The sequence below is a fragment of the Papilio polytes genome, unplaced genomic scaffold (assembly GCF_000836215.1).
Source record: "Papilio polytes unplaced genomic scaffold, Ppol_1.0 DF823923.1, whole genome shotgun sequence".
NCBI lineage: Eukaryota > Metazoa > Arthropoda > Insecta > Lepidoptera > Papilionidae > Papilio > Papilio polytes.
Window position 1 is genome coordinate 3,793,770 of NW_013525281.1, and position 27,787 is coordinate 3,821,556.

Genomic DNA, 27,787 nt, shown 5'->3' on the forward strand with positions numbered 1-27,787 from the left:
TTCAGGTGTGCCTATTTACAGCTGTTTAATACTTATCAATTAATCTTAGTGCACCTACTTATGTATAAACTCTAACCACGCCAAGTAATATGTATATAATTAAATTTGTTATATTTCTGACAGACTTCCTAAAAGGTACTCAATTCGTCTGTATGCCTTTTTAATCTCAGAATTATTAACTGATTGAATCAATTGTTATTGAATTAAAAATACAATAAAATATTTGTATATGAACTACTAGCTGTTGCTCGTGACTTTGTCCGCGTGACATAAAAAAATGTAGCCTATGTTACTCACAGATAAATTACCTTCCTAACGGTGAAAGATTTTTTAAAATTGGCCTTGAAGTTTTTGAGTTATTTCAATAAATACAAAAAAAAATCTTTCCTCTTTATGACATTAGTATAGATATATAGATATGAACTTAGAAATTATAATATATCCTCATATATGAAAGTAGAAGTAGGTAGAGGAGTAAAAAATTGATATATAATAGAGAATAAAGATATGTTAATAATAATAATAATAATAATAATATATATGAAACAGCATCTTTGTTTCTCAACATACTTACATACCTTTCTAGATACTTTTTTTTCAACTCAGTATTACATTTCCTTGCAGTGCATTTTACTCTCACCGTACAGCTCTGAAAGCTATTCGAGCACGAATACATAACTCTGAAAGCTTGAAAGGTATACGAGAAGCAAAAAGCACCAAGATCGGGGTAAGTGGAGCTGCATTCTGTACACAATGAAGGATATAGTGCATCGATAAATAAGGTCAGTTGTACACTGAGATCTATTTTGATTTATTTAAATTGAAACAAATTCCTTTATTGTTACGTAGCAACTGGTTTGTGTGGAATTTAGCAAAATTTTCTGTTGAAAAATTAACATACATTTATATACGAGAATAGTCGTGCGTCAATACAAATTGTTACTAACAAGCTAAAGCAAGACAATTGATATAGATACCAAACAATGCAATTTGTATCACAATAAATACAAAATAATTTATTTAATATAAATTACCGAAAGATTGTGTTCCCCGTGCGATTCGACATAAAAGAAGATGGATTGATCCATTATCGGTTCTCGTCTCTAATGTAAGATTTTATACTCGGTGTATTCCTGTCTTTACGTAGACTGTGATTTACCGCAACTGTGCTGCGGTTTGACCTCTCACTCGTGTCCCGACATTGGATCGAGACAATGTCCGTCACTATCTTGTTTACCCCATTTTTTATTAGTACACTGCGGTACACAAAATGTACCAACCAAAAATATAATTATTTTACTAATGGTACGCAAGTAATAAGTTCACATTTATTCTTACTTCTTATTATTATAGATATATATTAGAGTTTGTAGCCTAAACAGCTGAAAGGATATCGATGAAATTTGGTAGATGCAGACAGTTTAAAAGATTACTTTAGTTTTTTTTTATTAATTCCACGCGAACGGAATCACGAGCGAAAGCTAGTTTTCGATAAATCAGAGTTCAATTTAAGCTTGCAAATGTAAAAACTAGAATTAAAAAATTGAAATGATTTTTTGTTAACTAATACTTCTTTAAGAAATCCAATTGTTCCTTCACATTTTACCTGCTATAAATAAAAGATGAAATATTACCGATTACTGAGAAATTTTTCCATTCATTCGTTCATTTCTAAAGCCATAAGTCATTCAATACGTCATCGGTTACTTCCATTACACATTTTTACACTATTCAATTTGTATACAAAAGTAACAGCTTTACCGGAAACTGTTAATAATGGCTTACATAAATATTATTTACACACTTTGTCATATTTAACTTTGATGCTGTCTCTATATCTCAGTTGTAAGATATAAGGAGAAAGTTAAGTACATACTGGTTTTTTTTTATAAGAGATGGGGCCAAACATCGACGGGCCCAACGCCTATGGACATCTGTAACATAGTAGTAGTTCCACAACGCGGCTGCAAGGGATATAAAATGTTTGAGGAATTCCAACCATCCAGTATGTAACTAATTTGAAATTCAAAGACAAATAATATATAGTACTTTAATTTCTAATAAGTTAACGATGATAGAGGAAAGTGGATATTAGATTGGAGTCGAACAGTTAGAAGGAGAATATCTTATTTTAATTTTATTGTCATATGAGGCCATGTTTCTGCAATTTCCTTTTGCAGACTTGGCGACCCAGTTGCCCGCCTATAAATTCCATAAGAGAGCTTCTTGATATAATGGATTACTTTTTTGCACTGATACCCGTATATTTAATCAAAACCATAGCCACAGAGACAGTTCAAATAGTCGACGCGAATGTACACAAAATTAATAAATACAATTCATAACAGATTTGTTTCGACTGCAACAGATGGTTAGGTCGATAGCGAAATATCTTGCTTCACGACACCGCAACAGTAACTGAGACCAAAAATCGTGACGACTTGCGCCCTCTGGCGTTTAACATTCATCTCTAATCACGTTGCAGTTTAAAACGTGAACTCCTCAATCGATAAATGGAAAATAATAACAGTAATTTATTATCTAATGTGCATCTATGTAAAGAATACGGGCCTGTCCCACAACTGGCTGATAGAGGCTCAGATAGCTTAAAACTCACTATCAGATAAGGAAACAAAATCTGTTATTTCCAACACATATTTTACAGGTTCGATTGTAATCAAAAAATTTACAATTTGGTGGGACAGGCCCTTAATATCAGAAATTCCAAGTATTTACTACCATTTTTATAGGACTTCTAGTGTAAACATATCAAAATCGATGCAATAACTTAGAAGAAACAGTTAAATAATTATTAAACGGTTCTTTTCTTCTCTTTGATATTGCTAACTGGATATTTTCATTATTTATTTATGCAGTGCCCATATACTTTGTAAAGTAATACATTTAAAGTATTGTACAACGATATCCAAATTTGGAGAACTGCCCGCCATCCTTCGCTAGTCGGAGAGGTTTAAGATCATATTTTTACGCTCGGCGGAATTACATAGATATCAAATACAAAAGAATTATTCTCATATCTATCCAACAATAGATAACAATCAGGAATAAAAGGATAGATAGGATAATGTCATTACAAGACAGGCGTGAAATAGCGGCTATTCTTATTTTTAAATACGTCCAGTTCACCGTCTCGTTGCCGGGGTGAGGACAGCACAATGAGGGTAACATAACGTAGTGTGCATCGATAATCTATACAATTCAACCTTTGGCTATTGAGAAACGGACTAAGCAAAAACCGCACCGCGCCCTCGAACATAAAAATCTCTCTATTTTCGCCTCACGTAATTGAAACGTCCTTATGAAAGCAACTGTTTCAAAAAATTAGTATATTAACACACACAAAATGAGCACATAAACAACCATGTTTAGTTAACACAGAGGCGAATGTGCAACAGGTCCTGTCTCTTAAAGATCATAGAATTCACCTATTCAGATTGTATCGTAATCGACGCTCCTTTGTGAATATATTGTGCTATCTAGTTGTGACAATTTCAACATTTAAACGCTCTAAAAATGTTTCATATTCAATTCTATAGAGGCGTCAGAATAAGGAGCTGGCTGTTTGAATTGTTTTAATGGCCACCTATTATGGTGATAACGTGAATAATAGAGTAATATATTAAATAGAATGGTATTTTGATACTTTTATATATCGGTTAATGCAAAATTTTCTATCTCAAATTCTGATAGGAAAAAAGTCTTTTCTAACACTATAAATATATCCTGGTTGCGGTTTTGTGGTTTTGTGTTACGCATTCTAGGTTATAGCACAATTCTTTAGCTAACAATTTAACATTCAGTTCTGTGATATTACTTTAATTGTAATAGTAAGCTAGTATTAAGGAATTTGTAACGTTACGTGAAAAAACTTTTAAATAAAGAAATAAAAGTTCCTCACGCACCCAACGTACCTTTCCCACAAATATGTAAGGGGGACCGAGAGGGCGGCACAGTGCCGCCCAATAAAAATAAGAAAAAAAAACTTGCAGTTCTGTGTAATTTAAAATGATAATTACTATTTAGTGTAACCTAAGGTATGTTACAATGTAGTATAAAACACTTGAATAAATATAGTCGAATTCGTAACGCATACTTATACTATAATATTTCTATTTAAAAGCTGATACAAAAGGGCAACATTTTCATTAATAAAGCTGTCTAGAAAATTATTGTCAACAATGATAACTGCATTCGAGAACGAACGAAGCATAACTCATTCGATTAAAGAGTGCAGCTCACCGAATGACTGCGGGCCCATTTAATTCTAACTAGCCGCAGCCATTTTAATTAGACATTAAAGTCCTTGCTAAGATTACACAAGTATGGAAAGAGGTAGGTGTCAGAATAATCTGGTTACTTTAACCGCTAATGTTGTATTAGTGACGCTGAGAACGTTATAATCCTTTTTTAATTTGACTAATTACAACGTTAATTGAATATTCCTTATATGCTACTAAGTGTCTGCCGGAACGTTATAAGGAAAGCGACTTAATAATAGAAATGATTGATGTGTTTTATTACGAAATAGTTAGTATTCGAAAAATGATTCAATTTGAGGTTATACATTTTTAAAGAGGTGACGCTTTTTAGTAACATCTTTTCATTTAAATTAAAAAAAAAACTAGAGACAAATCTAACCTTTAAAATTAGATTTTTTTAAACATAGTAAATTGCTAATTTGCAAGCAAGATTATATTGCTTAAATATTAATTTTAACGAGGCAATTGTGCTTAACAATTGTACACGAATATTTATAGGTACAAAGATATTCCCAGGGCAAACTTAATTACAAGTTAATTTATGGTGATAATGTTCAAGAGGGCGGCTCTGTGTGATCATTTAATAAATTAATGACCATATTTAATGTAAGATTAATCGCTTTAAAACTCATAGTTTACTGTACCAAGTACACCAATCACCAAGGGCCGGTCCCACCAAATTGTAAATTGTCTGATAACAATCCAACGTGTAAAATAAGTGATGAAAATCTCGGATTTTTTTCCCTTATCGGACAGTGACGTCATTTTTAAGCTATCTGACCCTCTATCAGCCAGTGGTGGGACAGGCCCTAAGAGTGTTATAAATAGTAAAGGTTTTGGTTTTAATACGGTTTTTTTTTTAATTCAGCTTTTGGCTTTTACATATTTAAAAAGACACCAAACAGTAGGCTTATAATCCCAACTATCTCAACTACATTGTAGTGAGGTCTATAATTTTTAAGACAAATGAGAAATAGATAATCACAATAATAAGATACAAAACGTTTCGCTTCTGTTACAATAGGAACCCCTCATAAAATTATTTAACAATTACGATTTCGTCGTAATCAATTTGCCAAAATTATACATAACCTCAAATTGAAATCAATGTCAATAAAACAATTGAACGCGACCGTAACGTTCACAGTGTTATTTTTTTTCATTCGAAGCTTTTGGCAGCCGAGCCGTCGACGCGCGTGCGCTTGTAAGTTTATATAGATCGACAAACTTAACTGACCCGGTGTGTAAAATAACAATAACTCATTATCATAGCTGTAGATATTAAAAAATGCTAGAAAATCCTTGTACAGTAGCTTTCTTGTTTCTCCTCTTTAATGTTATTCAATACATCGTACATATTTCTTACATGGTTTCTAACAGAACAAACCATGATAACAGCGTCTCTTTTATCAGGCCAGGTGATTTTGTCGGACTAACTTTGTACCACGGTCACCCCCCGCTGTTAACTTGACATTAACGACTAATAGCACCACTTTAATCGACAACCGATCGTTGTCGGCGATTACTTTTTAAAAAATTGAAAAAAAAAAACCTTAAGAGTCACAGGATATATCCAGATAAAATAGGTAATCCGTTCCACGTTGAATAATAATACGTTGGGAAACAAAAATATACTTGACTGGCACATTTTTGTTTTAGAATTTAGAATAGTTACACCATTTTTATGTGACATTTTTTAAATTTCTCACATTATACTTGACACCGAACAATTATTTATATTAAAAAGGTCTAGAAAGGAGATAATACTAAAATTACATCTTTTTTTATTTACAGTCGGATTTCACAATATTTAGATGATAATGTAACCATGAGTTAAAACAATATTCAAAAATATATTTTATTTTGACAGTGAACGCTTAAGTTATCGGTTATTGTAATTGAACTTGTTAGTAAAATCATGAAAATAAAACGAACATAAATAGTACAGTGACATCTATTGGGCAATAGCAAAATCTTAAAGTTATTAAAGCAGTGCATTAGTGTATTTATTTTAAGACAGATGGCGGTTGGTCAAGAAATACTATACATTCGTAGTTAATGGTCAGAAAACTAAAAATTCACTGTTTCTGAAATGTTTATTGTGGAAAATAAAATAAATAGCTTGATACATTTTTACGACTTAACAGTCAAAAATTACATTTGTCGTAAGTATTAATTTTTATGCGTAAAAAAAGTTACAAGTCTAACAAACTGTCACTGTCACTGTCAGAATTGTCATTATCAGATGGTGTGGTGTCATAATTTGTTTTTATAGTTATGCTACTTATTTCGTTTATATATTTAATGTTTCTAATTAAATAATGTAGTGTTTATAATTTATTAAGACTAATTTGAATAAATCTGGAAATTGTAGCATATACAAAATGCAGGTCAACAAAATACAAACAACTTTAAAATTCTATCGATCTTGCATTCTACAAAGTAAATTACGATGTTTTACAATAATACGGCACAATTTTTCTTCAACTGTGGATGTTATGGATATATTTACAAGTGCATTATTAAAACAAGATAAACAAAAGTCTGAGATATGTAGTATAAGTAATTTATTTGCCGGGAAAGAAAATCAATTGAATTACTTCAGTGTAAACGACAATAGTACAACGAAGTATTCAGAAATGACAAACGAAGAGATCGATAACAATTTACTAGACCTGGTATCGAAGAGTAAGGACAAACAAGTTGTTGATTTAGTAAAAATGTGTAGTAAAAATAGAAAATTTATTACTGAAAGCACAATAAAGAGGTTATTCCGAACTTACAGTATTGCTGGAAAGCCTGAAATTATCGCGATTCTTCAATTATATTGTTATACCGTTGATTATGAGCTTTATAAGCGAAATGGGGAATTTTTACACTATTTAGCCAAAGCACATTGTTTCAAAGGTAATTCAGACAAAGGTCTTACAATATTATCAAATTGTTACAAGAAATATGAAGGTTTAAGAGGTTTTTATAGAATTATATTCAGAGAGTTAATCCAAGACACAATTTTAAACAGGTCAGAGGCCTCTTTGGTTATTTTTAAGAAGTATGTATTAGAATTTAGTAATAAATGGAATGAAGATTATCCACTAGTATGTTTCTGGCATATGTGCTGGTCCAGTAATTGGTTTTCTGATCAAATGTTGTCAAATGAACTGTTGGAGACTTCTGAAAAGTTACAAAATATAATTAGAGACAAGTAAGTGTTGCTTAGTTTTTTCTTAACATTAGTACACTGAGCTACATAATCATTTATACACTACATGTTGCTTGCAACTTCGTCCTCCTCAAAGTAAAAGATATTTAAAAAGATAGCCTATGTTACTCACAGATAAATTACCTTTCTAAAGGTGAAAGAATTTTTGTAATCGGTTCAGTCATATTTATGTGATTCACATACAAAAATACAATACTTTTCTCTTTATAATACTAGTATAAATTATAAAGAGGAAAACTTTGTATTTTTGGTTTTTTGTATGTATTGAAATAACTCAAAAACCACTGGACTGATTTTAAACATTCTTTCACCATCAGAAAGGTAATTTATCTGTGAGTAACATAGGCTATATTTTATTATTACTAATGTTTGGGAACTATTAATAAACAGCGTGTTTCTGGACGCTGGCGGCAAAAAATTACTTAACTTTAACTTTTCTCGGCTTATGCTGCCTAAACCGTTAGAGGTATATAAAAATGATGTATGAAAGTAATGTAGATCTCAAAACGTTCTACAGAAATGTCGCGATAGCATATATCTTTAACGGTTTTCTTACAATAACCACTTTTTTGTTTACAAAATGAATTAAAAAACGGATGCTATTTGCATCGTTGTTTTATAGGGGTCAATACTAGTAAAAATTGAGAACACTTCATAAGGTTGTATAGACTTTTTATTTTAAAATTATTGATGCACATATTTGCCAATCGCATGTATTGATGGTTAAATCCAAATATATATTTGTATACACATTTTTGCAGCTGACTGTAATTTTTTTAGAATATGAAAACTATTTACTAAAGTTATTGGTTATACAAAGTACTATTTAATAATGTGCTTATTGAGTTTTGTTAATCATCATCACCAGCTCACTAAACATCCCTAAATTATTATTATTATTAAATAAGGGTGACTAGGCCATAGTCAACTATGCTGGCACACTGCGGGTTGGTTGACTTCACACATATCTTTGAATTTCTGCGCTGTAAGTGCAGGTTGCATCACGATGTTTCCCATCGCCATAAGAACGTCGGGAAAATTATGTACATATGAAAATTCGATAAAATCACATTGGTACATATCAGGATTCGAACCCAAGACCTGTAGATTACAAGTCAAGCGCTTAAACCACTGAGCAACCGACGCTTTTATGTCTTTGTATTATAAGAATTAATGAAGAAATAAAACTGTATTTTTTTATATAGAAACATTCTTTTGTTCTTATGTTTGCATTGTATATTTCAGGGCAACAGTATTTTGTGTTAATATTTTAAGGGATTACAATGAAGATGCTGTTGTGAGTTTAATGCAGTCTTTACTCAAATATAAAATGATGGAGGAGTACACTAAAGTTCTACAGCTGCTTTTTAACTACAAATGTAAGTAAAGAATTGTTTTACAGTTCCCTGTAATGTAAATACTGAGATCTTTAATTTTGTTATACCATTGTTTTTTTTTTAAGGTAGTGAAAAGGATGTCTTTATTGTATAGATGACACAGTGGAAACATACTGCGATGAATATAATTTTATTGCTATCTATTAGTTGTTAGCGCCATCTATTGTAAAATCGATTAATACTAAAAAATAAAAAAGATTGCTAAATCTATATTTTTTTTAATAATGTGTAGTAGTATAATCAAATTCTATACATATATAATTAGAGGAAAGATTTGAATATTTGGATTTTTGTATTTATTAAAATAACTCAAAAAATACTGGACCGATTTAAAAAATGCAATAATAAAAAGCTGTTCTCAGTGTTACATAGGTTATGTTTATTGTTTTTTAAATTCACGCAGACGAAGTCGAATAACAATTGTTTCGGTATTCATTTACATTGTTTCTTAATTTGCAGTAAGGAACCGCGATCTCCGAGGTTGCAGAGAGATTGTCCGTAATTGTGAAGTACTCGGTATTAAATTACCGTCAGACCAACAAGGCAGATACATACGAATGCTCATAAACAATGAAACGCCGGAAGAAAAACCTATCACGAAACCGAAATTAAATAATTTCAAATTGAAATTTTAGATTTTGTAATTTACTGTACATAATTAAATGATTTTTGCAGTGTTACCTACTATTTTTTTTTGTTTTAAAAAAAATGAATTTGATTTTGAATAAAACGAGAAATCTAATAGCCAAGGCTTACTCAGATAAGCACGATTTTTTAAAAATAAGAGGCGATTTTTTTTTAATACTCTAAATTCAAAAATGTAATTGATGTTTTTAAATTTAGAATAGTCCTAATTACCAACGTGTGTCCATTTCCGTTGTTTTTTTAATCTATTAACGTTAAAGGTTTACATACTATGTAAGTTATAGTATCACTGGTTATAAGGTTATCATTCTCTCACTGGTCATAACAGCTTTGTTAAAGTCGCGTGTAAATCATATACGTGACTGTTTGAAAAAATAAACTAAATCTTCCAGATCCTTTGCCAATTTATGTATTATGTATATTATGTATGAAACAAGAGTCATATCTGAATTCACTCTTATGCATAGCCTCTTTTACACCATCCATACTTTCTTCAGACTTCCTTTACTTTTGTAGTCATAAGCGAATATAATAGAGGTATATTCCTATCTAGGAAGATATCTAGCTAAATTCTTGATTTTAACATAAGATAGAGTAGGTTATCTATTCTTTACTTCTATTCTATTCTATTCTAATATAATAAAGAGGAGAGACTGTTTATTTTTATTTTTGTATGTAATAAAATAACTCAAAAACTACTGGGTCGATTTTAAAAATTCTTTCACCGTTAGAAAGGTAATTTATCTTTAAGTAATATAGGTTGTATTTTTTAATTCACGCGGACGATGTCGCGAGCAACAGCTAGTTATTATAAATTTAAATGAACTTTTGTAGACGGTCAGTCAACTAGTAACCTATAGGTTATCCACGGGGTCATTGGACTTATTAAATAACAAACAATATAAAAAGGGAAGTAATATCTTTATTCGTGTACTAGCTGTTCCCATGCGACTTCATTCGCATAAAGTTATAAAAAAATCATTTTATTGTTTACATTTGTCAAATTATCAATTGCAAATGTCAAAATGACATGACATGACATTAAATCATGGCAACCTTAATTCCTTGATGTTGGCAGCAACTTATGGCCTCTTTCCCGCATTAGGGTTTTTATCCAAAATATTTTCCCTAAGTTTAACAACGTGAAAATATTTAGCCTAAAGCGTGACGTAAGTGTAGGGCTTTTTATTAAAATAAAGAATTATTCAAAAATATGCTGTAATTGCTGACATCTTAGGCAACAAAGAAGTGTGTTTATTATAATAGCATAGATTTTCGATATATTTTTCGGTTGTGTCAGGAATAAATAGCAAATGTAAATGAAACTAGACGATTTTTTTTAAATAGTTTATTATTTTACAATTTTTTACAATTAATTGGCCTAAATAATAACAGTAAAATCAACTACTAAAAACAAATAAGAGTTAATTTTGAGTAACATCGTCTTAAAATATAGTTCGAAAATCAATTAAAACAATTTCATCTATCTCTTTACTGTTATCTAAAATCACAACCACCTTAAACTCTTTGAAAATTTGCAATAATCGTAAATTTCTTGATGACCCGGTGGATCTTTATTCACACACACATAAGAATAATAACACTTATTACCTATACAATAGAACATATTTTCTAGTACAACATACACGCAAATATTCTAAACCTCTTTAACAGCACTAACCTTACGTTCATACTATCTGGAACATTTACGGCCAAATACTGAAACGAGTACAAATTGCTTCGGAAGCGCTGTTACAATTTGATAGTCGACAAAATCTGAAAGGAATTCGCGGTAAGTTTAAATTACGTTTCAGTGTTTGGACGTGACACAAAAAACGTTAATCTACTTAATAAAAAATTGGAAATATGTTTAAAAATGAGCAGAAATAACATCCATAATACATTTTTATGTAAATGTTCTTCGTGCGAATGTAGGAAGAAACCACTAATTTGCATTCCTGTTCTTATAATTTATTGTTACAATGAGTCATTGCCCTTATCTTGACTCCTTCGCACTCAGCGCTAAGGTACAATTTTAAAATATAACAAATAGGATTTACTTTAGCACCAAATAAGGTGATGAAGGAAATAATTTATGTTAACAGTTACTAATTTCTCTTAATATTTATCACATAATAAATTTAAATAAATTATAAAATTAGGGGGAAACTATCCCCTGAACATGATTTCGTCGTACTCGTCTACGCAATCTCAATTATTTATTTGTACGTTTACCATTTGCAGTTAAGTTGAACTATTCTCCTATCCATAGTCAACTTATTACAAAAATTAGATACTTTCCACAATATACAATATTTAAATAAAACAATAATTATATTAAAATCGTGTAACTTCGTTTTCCTTTGTCTTGTTTGTTGTGGCCGTGGAGCTTTCTTTGATTTCTTTTCTTCGTAAACTGAACAATGCCCTGGAAAGGTAAAAATTAATAATAAGTAACCGTTATTTAATAATTGTCTATCTCATTTCAAATAAACCCCTAAATCATGTTAATATAGAAACGTCAAATTCCATACATGGCGGCCATTACGGTATTTCATATTTTCATCTGAGATGTCGATATTTTAAGTTGATGTTCTGGATCCTGAAGACTTAATCTATGATTGTAATTTTATTTTAAAACTATCTTTTGCCCCAAATTTTCTTCCGCACGGAATAAAAATGGCTTAATTAATAATCTATTTGTAGTTTCAGAATTTTTATACATCTTGTCCAATCAACGAGATACGATAAGTCGTTCTGGAGATATCTTCTAAACATACATCAATCTCATTTAAAATATTAGTAAGGTAAGATAGTAAATTTTAATAAATAATTACGTTGAGGTTTTTTTCTATACTAATATAATAAAGCGTAAATACACACTACTTGTAGCCTAAGATGTCAGTAATTACAGAATAAATTTTGATTAATTCTTTTTTTAATAACAAGCCCTACACTTACGTCATGCTTTAGGCTATATATTTTCATGCCATTTAACTTAGGGGGTAAATATTTTGGATAATAGCCCTAATGTGGGAAAGAGACCATAAGTTGCTGCCAACATGAAGAAAGAAAGATTGCTAAGGTTTGTCATGTCATGTCATTTTGACATTTGCTATTGATAATTTGACAATTGTAAACAATAAAATAAAATTTTCATAATTACATGTGGATGAAGCCGCACGGGAATAGCTAGTTTTTAATAAATTGAAAACATAAATTACGTAACTCAAACAAGTTATAAGACTTTGTTTACTTATTGAAACAAGTTTTAGCGAATCGCTGTTCTACGTTGCATTTTATAGTATGTTGACATAAAGTTAATTGTAATATTTATTTCAGGATTGTTTAGTATGATAATCATTGAGTATTCTCAACATCAAACATGCACTTTATTATCGTGTTCTAGGATTTCCTTAATAACGTAAAATTTATCATAAGTCATAGTATTTTCTAAAGAGGTTTTAAAAAATTATATACTTGCAGGTTACTACCTAACTGCTTAACAGTTTCGATGATAATTGGCACAGAGGCAGAACATAGTCTAAATGAAAACACAGGTTACTTGCTTAGTTTTTTAAATACCGCACGAACAAAGATCTTGGCAAAGGCTACTTATTTATAATTCTTAAATAACAATAAGTTTTCTACGGATGCCTCAGCTGTGGATGAAAATGATCTACATACCGTTGTATGAGTCATGAGAAAAAACACCAGTCACATAAATCATAACAATTATCAAAGAAAACGCCGGTTCAAGGCTTCGATTGTGTTAGAAATCGACAGATATTACTTTGTGTCAATAAAATTAAGGGCAAACTGTTGAACTGACCGCAAGGTCTCTTTTTGCTTTGGTTTCGAAATGCTGTTACCGCTGAGCGCAACGATAGCCAACGTGAAAGTATTCGCATTCGATCATGACATCTAGCTTTTGTAAAACCGCGGGTTAACACTGCATTGGGAATTTTCAATCGTTTTGTCTGTCTACAAAAATTCTTTGTGATACTCCAAAATTCATTGGATTAGATTTCTGTGGCCATAGATCAGACTTTAACGAGTACATTTTTGCTTAGTATGATTTATTTATATAGTAAATCGCCAAAAAATGCTCTTTAATTTGTTCATATCAGGAAAACTACATGCAAATTATATAAATATATATATTTTCATGTTTTAATAGTGCCTTCGAGATTTCTTAATTGCTTATCCTGTAAAGTAACGAAATTGCATATATGGCCTTATGGCCATATATCCATGACCTATGCCACAGATATACTCCACTTAATAAAACTAACTAAACCTAATAGTGTTTGAGAAAATCATTAACCAAAAAAGGAAATTAAATTATTGTGCGAGTAATCGATTCGATTTTTACTTTATCTATTATTATCTGATTAAATCTATTATTCGGTAGCAATTCGACACAAAATAAAAATTAAATAGATGAAAAAAAACCTCGAGTTACCGGCCGATTGTTGGCCACTATTATTTAAAAAAAGTACAAAAATCATAAAACGGTTGCACTTACAAGAATATTCCTATAGCTGGCACTGCTAATGCTGCACTTATAAGATAAAAGGCACCGGCGAACGTCGACAGCGTGCTTAGATAAACCTTGCTGTACACGGGCGTGTAGATGACGGGCACCAGAGCTTCCGATATGCTTATTAGTGAGCTGGTTTTACCTGAAAAATAAACAATAAATATTTCATACATTCAATCATACAATTTCTTTGTGTTTTTCGAATATGTTTCTGTAATATCTAACCTGCATAAATCATTCAAAAAAGATAGGTTTTCAACTAATTGTAGCAATCTTTTGAGTTCATTAAAATTATTTTTTTATAATATAAGGTGGCAAACGAGCAAGCGGCCACCTGAATCCACTGAAATGGAAAGCGACCGCTGCCCATAGACATCCGCAATTGCAAATCCGCGGCCTACTCTTGATTGACGGAGGAGGAGACGCACATAAAAAGGACATTTCCCCTTCCTATGCGTCTCCTCCACCGTCAAATCTACTTTTCCTTCCCATCCTTTCCTTTTAAGAAAAGGGTGGAAAGGGAAAGGGACTAAAATTAGGCATCCGGCACCACACCCATCAGACGAAACGCGGAATTTCTTCCACTTCACATCTGTTTTCTGTGTTGTCGTGGTATTGCACCGGGCGAGCTGGCATATTCGTGCGAAAATGTTAAAGCGGGCTCTACCACTGTTGAACTTTTAAACGAACATTTATACAAAATCGGTATAAAAGCTTAGCAACGTATTCTGTACGGTTATTTTTATAAAACGAAGTATACAATTTTATTTGAATTGCGTAGAAATCTTTATATAATTGTCAATAGAGTACGAAATTATGTGATTGGATAAGCTTTGTACATTTAAATTTGTTAAGGTCACTCATACAATAGAATAAGTTGTTTTAGTCCCGTAACAAATGCAACAATACAATAACAGGCGAAAACAGCTCGTCATGGAATATTCCCAAGTAAAGAGTTACATCGCTGTAATAAGAAATGTAACTTATTTCCTCAGAAATGTCGATATTTGGAATACCCGTTAAAGTTTTTCAAACATTTTGGTAAAGTAAAGTTATCCTATTTGACTTAACATTTGTTTTTTTTTTTAATCGCTGTCTATTATTGTTAATATAAAGCCTATATGAAATAAATCTAATTAACATTATACATTTTTTTATAACATAAGGTGGCAAACGAGCAAGCGGCCATCTGAATCCGCTAAAATGGCGACGCGACCGCTGCCCATAGACATTCGTAATTGCCGATGCGTTGCCCACCGTTATTCGACAGAGGAAGAGAAGCACATAAAGAGGATATTTACCCTTCCTATGCATCTCCTCCTCCGTCAAATGCACTTCCCCTTCACATCCTCTCCTTATAAGAAAAGGGTGGTAAGGAGAAAGGCACTTAAATTAGGTCTCCGGCACGACACTCATCAGACGAAACGCGGAAATGCTTCCATTTCACGCCTGTCTTCTGTGTGGTCGTGGTATTACACCGGGCGTGCCGGCCCTGCAGTGCTAAGATGTTAAATGCACTACTGCTGTCAAAATACATACGAAAGTTTAGATGGATGGAGGTTTGTTAGAGTTTGTAGCCTAAGCTTCTGATGTGTATGAAATTTGGCATAGATGTAGAACTTTGTCGAGGAATACATAGGCTAATTTTTAAATATAATTAATTAGCTATGTGTACTTTCTGACTATCATCTACATTTGTGTCACATTTCACTGAGTCTCATTCAGCAGTTTAGGCTACAAACACTAATTTCAAATTATTTATTAACCTTGTACGTTCGCGTCAGAAATACACCAAGTCAAATATTATGACGGAGAGATAAATCTGAATTGTCGCTGTCACAAATGGCCATGTCATAGAATCGTCACACCTCGTCATATTTGTAATTGCGAGTTTATTTACGGAAAATGCTTGGGAACTTGTTGCTGTTATTGTCATTATATACTTTGTTTCTTTACATATCTTATGTAAAGAAGCAAAGTTGGCAATTGAATGGCATATTTATTTTCATGACAATGATTCGTTCAACATGGAAAGTTTGTCACGTAAATAAATAATAAATTAATATTTGACATTCCAAGACATTTTCTTATGATAACGTCCAAGCAAATAATATAGGAAACATGTATAAATTTCCATTACAATTCCAGCAGTCTGATGAATTAAAAAACCCTTTTAGATAAATTTCAAGCGAAGTAAGTTTTATTCATCTCTTCATGTATGTAAAATAAGACCAACCAACAGAATAATATTTTCCAACCCAATTTAAATTAAAAGATAATTCAAATTTCTATATTAAACAATTTAAGATAAAAAAGCTGTGACATTTGACTTTTTAAAACCCACACATACTTCGATTTCTACCTCATTACGCATAGACTCCGGATAAAAAAATAGAAATGCTTGTCAAAATATCTATACTAACCAACTTCATCTGTTTCCACCAGTTTAGTTGCTATAGATCGAAGCGATGTCGCTCCCGCCGAGCTGAACATATCCAACACTGGTCCCAGGAAGTACACGGTGCGTGTTGGTGCCAGCGCGTATACCACGCTCGCAGCTACCCTGCTCAGACACGCGAATACGCCAATAGCGCTGTCCTCTATCTCCCATTTCTTGCTGAAGAGATACAGCGTGATGAAAGAACCTGTACATAAAGCTGAATTAATAACATCCTGTAATTATTATTTAATGTAGAAGGGGTGCATCTTTTGAAAAAAAAATACTTTAGTAAATAAAGTGTTAATTTCATGTATATTTTACAACGAAGTTAGTATTGTTACCACATAGTCATTAACTGAGGGATACCAGATCAAATATGCAGAAATAATTTATTCTAAACAACGATTTAAGTAACCATTTATTGAATTTGAGTGCGATTTTTGTTACCTTTACCTTGATTTCATTAGCACCAAAATGTTTTGATCTACATTGTTTACTAATTTTCCTTTAAGGAAATAGGAAGTTTGGACAAAACGCTTGATGTTTTATTTGAAACTGACATACTAGATACAGATTAATAAAGGAAATTAATTGTTTTACCAATTTATTAAACTACTATTTATATATAAATTTTTCAAATTCACATACACTTGCTTCCTTAATGTTGGCAGCTTGTATTCTATGGTCCCTTTCCCACATTAATGTTTTTTCCAATTTATTTACCTCCTAAGTTTAATAGTGTAAAAAAATATACCCTAAAGCGTGTCGTAAGTGTAGGGCTTTTTATTAAGTAAGGGATTATTTAAAAGTATGCTGAGATTACTGACATCTTACGCCACAAAGTAGTGTGTATTCACGCTTTATTATATTAGTATAGATTGAACTCATAATAATATCGTAAACAGGATGATAGATTTATAGAAAATAAATAGATTGAAATTTAAACAGATTGAACAGTACTATTTGTGAATATAAATAAATACAATGTAAAAACTAACAATAGATTTAGAACAGAATAAACTTGTGAGAGTGAATATAACTTCAAGTCAAGGACGTTTTTTCACACGTGGTACGATAAAAAACTTGCCCTTAATCGCATTTATTATTGACAGAAAAAGATAGTGAAATTTAGTCTCATTAAAACACAAGAAACGTGTTGTTTAAATTTAATTATTATAAGGGAAAAGCAGATGGTTTTACGAAAATTGGAATTAATACGGAAACACAAATTAAACCCAATCGTCAATCAGTACCACGGAAACAAGATATACCATTTAAGCGTATATACCTTTTACGCTTGTCACACGTTTGTCGGACATTAACCAAAACAAAAGAACGTTAAAAAATCAATTGTATTTAATCTCCGTAAATTTAAATTACAGTGTAAAATGTTCCTTCCGGTATAAAATTGTCTCCTACTTGTTACTTAATCAGGCAAAAATTTCTTCCTCAAATGGTAAGATTTTTGTCTCACATCCGTATGATGAGATGTCATCCTAGCCTTAAATGTTATTTATAGAATAAATTGTTTAGACCATAGACAAAAGCTTTTTTTGAAAGAAGATTAATGTATCTATACTAATATTATAAAGAGGAATGATTTGTATTTTTGTATAGTAATAACTCAAAAACTACTGGACCGATTTTAATAATTCTTGCACTATTAAAAAGCTATGTTATCACTGAGTAACATAGGCTGTATATTTACTATTTTTTTGAAATTCCCGCAGACGAATTCGCTAACAACAGCTAGTTTAACATAAATACATGTTAAGCTGAAATGTCACTCTTAAAACATCTATAATCATACGAGGAATAAAAATGTAAACATGTGTTTAAACAAGTCTTTTAACAGTGTAAACGCACAGTTATGTTCCACAGATGTCATAGTTATGGAACATTCGCACGCTGTCATAAATATTTAGCTAATAAATAATTAGTTAATGTCTCATATCGTTTTGTTTATATTTAGTTAACTGTGACTCTTCTCTTGCTGTGACAATCTTATCATTAACAAAGGTGACGTCCATTAATGTTGTATCATAATTTAAATAACGTAAAGGAATTTCTCAGTTAATTATCAGTGGGAATTTTAAAACTAAATACAACAGTTGCTACAAATATAATGTTAGGGAAAATAAACTCGGTTTAAAATTTAAATTATGTATATATTGCCAATATCATTTCTTTAATAATTGCTGTTGCCTGCGACTTCATCCACGCAGTATTAAGATTAAAAAGTAGTCTAGAATATGCCCGTCTTTGTCAATTATCCTTAAGTGGCAGTCCGGTCGAAATCAGACAGATAAAAAAAATTAAATGCGTTTTTCGTTTTAAAGTCAATTAAATCAAACACATAATCTTCCCATAATCTGGAATTGTTATTTTGATATTACAACACTCCAATTTATGTATAGACAGAGTTAAGGAAATTACTAAAAGACCAATGACAGGGGAAAGAATGAAAGATCAGCTATAGGTTTTGTACAGAGAGATCCCAAATACGTTAAATTACTCTATATCTTCTTTATTTTGTTAACTGAAAGATCGAATGAGTTATTTATCGTGAAAGAATTTATTATAAACAATAATAAACTACATTTATTCATAGTTACGTCGTTATACTCCAATAAAAACATACAACAAACTATATTGTTATTTTTATACTCAACGGGTATTTCGCCGGTAGAAACCAACGCTAAATAAAATCACTGGATTTATTCTCATAAAACGTAATACGTCTACTGAGACACATTACATTTTTATGAGACAGACACTTCGATTTATTTCATTGTACGAAAATATTTTGTATTGACAATCTCATAAATGATTGAAAGACAGGCGACTGGCGACATAACTTGCCTTTAAGTAGATCTTATTTCTCTATATGAAGATAAATACATAAAATGATAGTTATTACAGAAAAATATCGTAATTTCGTTACGCTTAGGCCATCTAATTTTGTAAGTTAGCGTTATAAGGTTTGTAATAGCTATAATAAAATGATTTATTTTATTCCCATCCTATAAATGTATTCTTAAATTCCATTTTACATGAAAAGAAATTAACCTTTAAATTACAATTGTTTTAAGAAATATATTAACGATAAAAACGCAAAGCGTTATCGTCGACCTTACAGTTAACCGCAAGATTGTTTGGACCAAAATATTTGATACAAAAAGAATTATAAAAACCGGCCCAGTAGTAATAGTAAATCTTTCCTCTTTAATTTTTAGTACTATACTACTTTAAAATTAGTAAAGAAAAAAAGAACTTACCAATGCTGCCGACAAGTACGGAGTATGTGAGGAACAAGCTGTAGTCGACTTCGGTGAATTTGAACTTGTACCGAGTGAACCAGTACGTCATCTGCGCCTCACCTTTATCCCAAATAACACATCTATTAGTCAAGCTTCCGAGCCCGTGAGCGTCGGCAATCTGCAAACATTACTCTTAATAGGCTCCACTAAACGCACCCGTAGCTTCTAACACATTCATTCTAAGAATGTTCAAAGAAACGCTTCATAAAAGGGTACCGTCGTATATCAAGTATCAACCAATGTGCTATGAATCAAATTGGTCGTTTAGTAAAGTTTTCTATCAACGAAAACTATAAATATGAGTTCTCGCGTAGTTCACCTGCGCTTGTATAATTGCATATTATTGTTATCTTTATTTTTTCAAAGAATAGAAGCGATGACATAATATGTAATCTATACCACTTAAGAAATAATGTATTCTTCTTGTTACATTAAAGTTGCAACAAAGTTAAAACTATCAAGATAACTTGCTGACCTAAAAATATCTGCTTTCATCCTAATATTTCCAGTTAGATCTAATATTCTAAGCTATCATTTACACGTGGAATATTTTAAACACTAAGAAGAAATAATAACTTAATAAGAAAAACTTGACTAAATTGCTAATTCGCTACACTTTGATTTCTCTCAAATCGACTGCAAGAGTTCATCATTTAGTATGTCCTGTACGTTTGTACACTCCTATTCAAACTTAACGGCTGCTCGAAATTTCACAGAATTCGCAGACCACTTTGCAAGCTTTTCTACATTCGTTGTGCATCTAACATCCACAGAGTAGATATGCGTTCATAATTTTTGAATGTTAAAATACCTACTATAAATAATACCAACGATTTTTGAATAGAGTAAAAAGTTTAAAAGCGTCGGTGACTCAATGGTTTAAGCACTTGACTTGTAATCTACAGGTCTTGGGTTCGAATCCCCCCATGTACCAATCTGATTTTCGATTTTCGAATTTCTTTAATTCATATGTATACGCACGTTTTTACGGCGAAGGAAAACATCGTGATGAAACCTGCACATATCGGCGACAGATATGTGTAAAGTCAACCAACAAGCAATGGGCGAGTGTGGCTGACTAAGGATTAGTCACTCCTTACTTAAAGCTCCGAGCCCCTTAGTGGGGGACGTATAGTGAGCTATGATAATGAAAAAGTTTTATTCCTTTCTTTCAAATTGTTTGAGTATTAAGTTAATATAGAAACAATAGTTTTGAATTTCTATTATCTGACGTTTAGTGTTATAATATTAGCTATATGATAAGAAAAGTGGGGCGAACATTATTTATCTGTCGTGTCCGCCGAATAGCAGAAAATGATCTACTTGAAGGTCCATACAAAACATCGTAAATTGTATTACTGACATACATTTATTCGCTTTGTAAGGAAGTGATAACAAAATGTCAAGGAGAAAAATATTTACAAAAGTTACTAAATAATTTAAGTAAACAAAAGAGATATATTTTTTATTAATTTTACAAAACATTGGTTGTACGAATTAATCTATAGTAACTACAAATAGGAAAGTTTTCTGTTTTTGTATGTATTGAAATAACTCAAAAACTACTAGGCAGATTTTAAAAATTCTTTCATCGTTCAAAAGCTACATTGTATACAAGAAACGTAAAATATACATTTGGAGAATTTTTAACCTTCCATTAAACCCTATTGTACAAGTAGACAATCTATAAAGGCAGTCAATTTACAATGCTCAAAAATTGGAATCATCAATGAATAATAAACGTCCTGTATGGAACGTTGCAATATATAGTGTAACATTCGCTTTATAGTACGACATCCGAACATCCAAACTCCATTAAGTACTAAGGATACAAACAATTAGAAAAAAGACATTTTTCTCGACGTATGCTGCGTCATCTTTATTAAACACTAGTTGTTCCCGTGCGACTTCATCCGCATGAAATTATGAAAGTTTTATTTTATTCTTTATATTTGTCAAATTATCAATAGCAAATATCAAACCTTAACAGTCTTGTTTCCTTGATGTTGGCAGTAACTTAAGGTCCTTTTCCCATATTAAGGTTTTTATCCAAAATATTTACCCACTAACTTTAATGGCGTGAAAATATATAGCCTAAAGCGTGACGTAAGTGTAGGGCTTTTTATTGAAGAAAGAATTATTCAAAAATATGATGTAATTGCTGACATCTTAGGCAACAAAAATGTTTGTGATTACGCTTTAGTATAATAGTATAGAAGTATAGATACAGCCAAAGACTCGTGCCTTTTGCCTGTTCCACTACTTAGCATTTAATATTTTTTTTATTCCGGTTTAAGTTTAACAATATTCATGGCAATAAAAGGTCAATATATTGATAAGCTAAAAATATATTCTAAAACAAGATATTTATAATTTTATACGTTGGTGAAATTTGATCCCATGTATCTTTTTTTTTAAGTAATAAATATCTCTCCCCTTTAAACCGTTTTATTTTTTACATATTTAAAACAACCTGTTTTTTATATTCCGTCCGGATGCGAAATGAAAACGAGCCTCTTGACTTTGTTACTTTTATTATTATTTTAAGGGTCGAATTAAGTGTAAAGAAGATTTTTATTTTACTTCCATTTGTATTAAAAATCTAGGGTTTCAGCTTTACTACAGAGTCGAATATGATAATAGTAAAGTAAAAGAAATTAATAAAAACACATATCGTCACTCATTGTAATGGCCAATAAATTAACCACAAGAACTATTTGACAATTAGTTATTTTTAAATAATAAAAGGCAAATATTTTGTCTAATCTTACTAGTATTATAAATGCTGACAGTTTACTAACATACAACGTTAACTAACAACTAACTGGCCTAAATGACCGAACGGATCTTGATGAAATTTGGCAGATGTATAGCATAGTCAAGAACACATAGGCTACTCACTTTTGTTATTTCAATTCCACGCGGATGAAGTCTTGATCAAAGCTAGTTTATTATAAAAAAACACTCCTTAAAACATGCAAAATAAATGTACCATCGTGTTAGCTTTTACACTATTTTGATGTAGTCTGTATTTCTTAAAGGTTATTTAGTCTGAGCTATAAATCCATACCATTTATCTTTATTGAAAATAACAATATATACTTTGCAATTATTTTCAAACGCATTATTTAAATATTTGTATCATAATTTTAAAATGTAAGAATTTTATTTGTTAATTCAATAATCGGACAGAAATCAGATGTCAGATATAAAAGTGTTGTATTAACTGCGCTACACGACGGCCATATTGGTAATGGCGAGTAGCGGATGGTGGAAAAACGGTGTCATTGATAAGGTTATTCCGTACAAGTTGGAAGAAAACATAACAGCTAAAGAAGACTATATTTTATTAAAGCATAATAATGGCTGTGACGTCTATAATCGGGATTAACGGCGTAAATTTTCAATATCGTTTGTTGCAAAATATAGCGCATCTATCCGTCCGAAACAGTGTTGCAAAATAAATTGCACAAATGATTACAGCACGCTAAGTGTCAGCCGCTGGGATAAAGAATTGATACTGTTTGAGCTGTATCTTACATTTGACCAAACTATCGCACAACAGTTGTTCGATTGTCAATTGTTCCAGCAAATTCAACTGTTTATTTGCACAACTAAAGTCGAGTAGTGTGCACCTCCATATAAGTTCATAGGAATGAAAGCGACACTAAACAGTTTTGCGATAGATTTAGGTGTGCGCTTAAAGTTACTACGATTATAACATTATGTTTTTAAACATTTCATCAAGTAGAAAGCTGCGAGTATATAAAGACTACTAGCATAGTATTGTATCCTCTGTGGTTATAGGTAAGCTTTTTCTAATAATTATTAAAGCTCAAGACAATTGCGCGGCTAGTTTTTTCATATAAACTTATTTCGTAATTCAATCCTTACAACTTATCGCATTGTTAAGTAAATGTTAAATTAGCGTTAGTAAAATACTTATTAATTTATTTTACTTAACGGAAAAATTATGGACTACTTAAAAATGAAAGGGCATATAAACGTGTTAGTTTAAACAATATTGTTTGCGATTTCTTGTACAACCATCATAATTTCAATCACAGTGCATGCAACAAAGTAGTTATTAACATATATAGATTTATACTCTGTGATCTAAATTGAGCAAAATTAAAAAGGCAAAAGTAAAGTATATGACCCAGAGTAGCCGCACTGTCACGGTTGTGGTAACAGATTTAATGTTATCTCCTGTCTTTTGCATTTATAATTCTTTTTCCTATATGTACTGTCTAAACTTATGACACATTGATTTCCATACTATTAAATGATTCTAAGGTGTTTTGTGAAGCGTGGTGCGCTGGCGTTTTTGTTTTTGTCGACAAGTACTACTAGTAACTGAATCAGGTTGTACAATTTTTGTAGTCCCCTATGATAATTAGAGGGTTTTAAGTGGAAAAGGTCATGTGGTGAACATTAAAAAAAAGACTAAACTATAAAAGGCCTTATAAACTACGCACGATTTAAAGCAATTCGTATGCTTAACTAACAATATAAATATAATACATAAATAAAATGCATAAAATGACGTTTAAGAAATTATCACGACTTGATGTAATGTCCAGTGTTTTATTTTTTTATATTTTAATATAGATATATCCTAAAAATGAATACGCAAAGTGTAACAAACCCGATCTTCATATCAAATGTCAGATGCTAGCCACTGAGTTATTTCTGCTTATATTACGTTTAAATGACACATGTTATGTAATTGTCAGACAAATTGCTTCGTTTTGATGTAGAGATTTCGTGCAGTAGTGTACATAATTGCTTAGCACTGTACAATCATTTATAATGCAGTCATAATGCAAGCATTGTGCCGAAATAATTACGTACTCTCCAAGAACAATACAAAAGCGATTGTACATTCGTGCGGGCAAGTTACATATATTTACAGAGTAATCAATAATTTAATTAGTTTAACGCATTATATTCGTTCCACATAACTCTGATAAGAGTTGTGGAAGAAAAATAAAAAGAGATAGATTATAAATTTAGTCACCTCGGAACCCGAAAATCTCCAACCAATGGTTAAAACTTTAATACTTTCAGTTATATTTAAGCAATTTTTTTTTATATTTTTAAATGAACCAAGAATGAAGTGACCAATGGCCATAGATATCCGTATTAGCAGTTGAGTTGCGTACATTAATGAAGGTTATACTTTTTTATTCTTGTTACAAACAGAACTATGTAAAAAATTTAAAGTAGAGATTATATCGCAGATATTACATATTAGTATATCTTCTCGCAAGAGCTTTAAAAGTATCCACAACATTAAAATTTGCATTTTATAATATTCAATTTAACTTTGAGCATAAACATTTGAGTAATTCATGTAACTTAATGGGTGGGCAAAGACTTAATTCTATAGTGATTACTGTGAATACTTAAGTACTACTACAACAATATAGTACTAGGTTCATTTAAATGGAAACTTTACGCTAAGATATGGTTAATGAATGATAGGTTGTATTGAATGGAAGCAAATAGATTACTGTCGATCTTATTACGTGGTGATACTATATAATAAATTAATTTTATTGTTTACTAGCTATTGCCCGCGGCTTCGTCTACGCAATATTAAGATAAAAAAGTAGCCTATGATATGCCCGGCTATGTCAGCTACCTTACAGTGGAAGTCCGGTCGAAATTGGCCCAGCCGTTTTAGAGATTACCCGGAACAAACACGACTTGCGGACAGACAGACAATTTTTTTTTTAAATATCCTTTTCTTTTCTTCATTAGCAACGCAAATACATGTTCCCGAAATATGGGTTTTTCTTTTGATATTACAAACACCCCAGTGTTATTATTATACGTATTTGCATGGGTTGTAGGCATGGTAGTAAAAATGAAAATATGTTTGTGTGTTTACTCAATTATATAAATTTTATAAATATCTTATTGGGTTTGAAATATATAATAGATAATAGTGTATTATCCAGCCGTCCTAACTGCCTACAGTGATAATCCATGCTTACATACGTAGAGTTCTTGTTACACACTATTTTAAAACTGTAGTACCAACTTACATTGCGTTTAAAACGCAGCCGTAAAATGTTCGGTAATCAACAATGTAACTATTTTGTATTGTTATGTAAGTGAACAATTGTGCTATTTGAAAGTTTGTGTCGAGACTGAAAGGAATTTACATTTGATCATAAAAAAGTAAATAAAACAAACCGATCTGAGCACATGTGGCAGATTTGATTTTACGACGGTAATACTGCTGATAAAGTTAAAACATAACGAAAACAAAGCTCTTTTTAAGTGTAAAAATTATACTAATTTAAACTTACTTAATAAGTTTGTATGAGAAACCACTTACCCAGCACTGGTCCCACGATGAACATGTAAGCCAACATGATGAGAATAATTTGCAGCCTACGTGAGCCTTCGCGTTTTCTAAAAGCTACATTGATGGTCGCACTCAAATCTTTTATTGAAAACAAAGAGAATATCGTATCTGAATTGTCATTATCGATTGACTTTTTCGGCTTCTCCTTCAACCTCAGTACGATATACACGAAACCACTTAAATAAAAAACGCACGCAATTGTAAAAACACCATAGTAGCCAAAACGTTTCGTCATAATACCACTTAAAGCTAGACCTACAGGTCTCGTGAGAGTCAAAATGGCCGTTATTATGCCTAAACGATAAGTCCGTTCAGAATCAGAGGTGACGTCTGTAATGTAGCTGTACACTGCCATTGTCATGGCGACGCGGCCGCCAGCCAGCGCGGGAGGTAGACCCTCGATCAGCGCGGTCTCGTTCAAACCCACTTGGAGGAAGAACGCCAAACTCAACATTAGTCCGAACACAGATACTAGTTTCCCTACTATAGGCAATACCATGAAAGCTTTGCGGTTTCCCGTCCGATCGCTCCATGCACCCACGAAGAGTGTCATTAATCCAGGAAGTGCAGTTTGTAAGGGGAAGCTCCAAGCGGTCATCCCCGCCACCATTGTCTGAACACTTCTTTCTTGCTCCGTGTAATTGTGAGTCCGTCCCTGCATTATACTCGTGCAGGTACGTTCGTCGTATTTTAAATTCACGAGGCATGATTTTTCTAAACACAAATTTTGCACGGCCAACCCCGCTAGAACGCTAGGTAAAACATAACAAATTACATAAGGCTCTACTGTTATTTTCGTTCTGGTATCCCAAGTGTCTTTTATTATTTCTTTTAATCTTCTAGTGAATTTCGATTCATTTTTTGCGACATCCGTGCAATAGTTTTTGTTGCATTTGCATGATTCCACTGTCACGATTTTATCCCCGGGCACTTCGACCCGTAACGTCATTTTGAAGAAAGTAGCCCACTTTAAAGTTCATTTGTTATAAACGTGTGATTATAAAAAAATGTTTTATGACGTCAATCATTTAATTGTAGTGCGTATTATTTAATTTTCACTTTATTTCGCGGCAACGGTCGGCCGGTTGCGCGTGCGACTTTATATTGTCAACGCAGTTAAATACGAGGCGGGTATTATATGCGAGTGGCCGGCGAGCACTGGCTATCGGCATCAGCTGGCCGCCTGCACTTTAATTTGTACTTTATCACACTATCACGTGGCCGAACTAAGCACGCTTTGCTATAAACAAAACTTTAATTAAAACACCACTTATTGAATAGAATCTAATATGAAAATCGGTATAATTTTTTAAACACTTCAAAAGTGACCATTTATTTCTTAACTCAAAATTTTCATCTTTGTTTTTGTATAAATATAGCTTTTGCGCGGGAATCCGTCCCAGCAGAATTTAACAAATACCCCGGTAAGAAGCTTAGAGGTTCTTCCTGCCTATATTCTACAACTGTGGTAAATTTAATAGAAATACATTAAGCTGTTTTGGAGTAGTAGAAAAAAATCAATGTTCGAAAGTTTGTAAACACATGTGACGTCTACGCCAC

The 27,787-nt window shown here is 31.8% G+C and overlaps 2 protein-coding genes across 3 annotated transcripts; one reads left to right on the top strand and one right to left on the bottom strand.

Moving 5' to 3' along the window:
• Positions 1 to 624: 624 nt before the first annotated feature.
• On the top strand, positions 625 to 9,580 carry LOC106102573. Of its 2 annotated transcripts, XM_013282097.1 has the most exons (5): positions 625 to 727; positions 7,066 to 7,187; positions 7,303 to 7,485; positions 8,749 to 8,882; positions 9,360 to 9,580. In XM_013282097.1, the coding sequence occupies exons 3-5, from the start codon at positions 7,394 to 7,396 to the stop codon at positions 9,533 to 9,535; spliced, it is 402 nt and encodes a 133-aa protein (XP_013137551.1). In that variant the 5' UTR covers positions 625 to 727; positions 7,066 to 7,187; positions 7,303 to 7,393; the 3' UTR covers positions 9,536 to 9,580. The 2 variants fall into 2 exon arrangements, with proteins under 2 accessions (XP_013137551.1, XP_013137550.1); XM_013282096.1 differs by lacking the exon at positions 625 to 727 and having other exon boundaries at positions 6,566 to 7,485.
• Positions 9,581 to 10,998: 1,418 nt separating this feature from the next.
• Positions 10,999 to 27,371, bottom strand: LOC106102235. Its single transcript, XM_013281656.1, has 5 exons — positions 26,198 to 27,371; positions 19,807 to 19,908; positions 16,512 to 16,733; positions 14,074 to 14,230; positions 10,999 to 11,973 (listed from the first exon to the last, which is right to left on the bottom strand). The coding sequence occupies exons 1-5, from the start codon at positions 27,174 to 27,176 to the stop codon at positions 11,883 to 11,885; spliced, it is 1,551 nt and encodes a 516-aa protein (XP_013137110.1). The 5' UTR covers positions 27,177 to 27,371; the 3' UTR covers positions 10,999 to 11,882.
• Between the last annotated feature and the right edge of the window lie 416 nt (positions 27,372 to 27,787).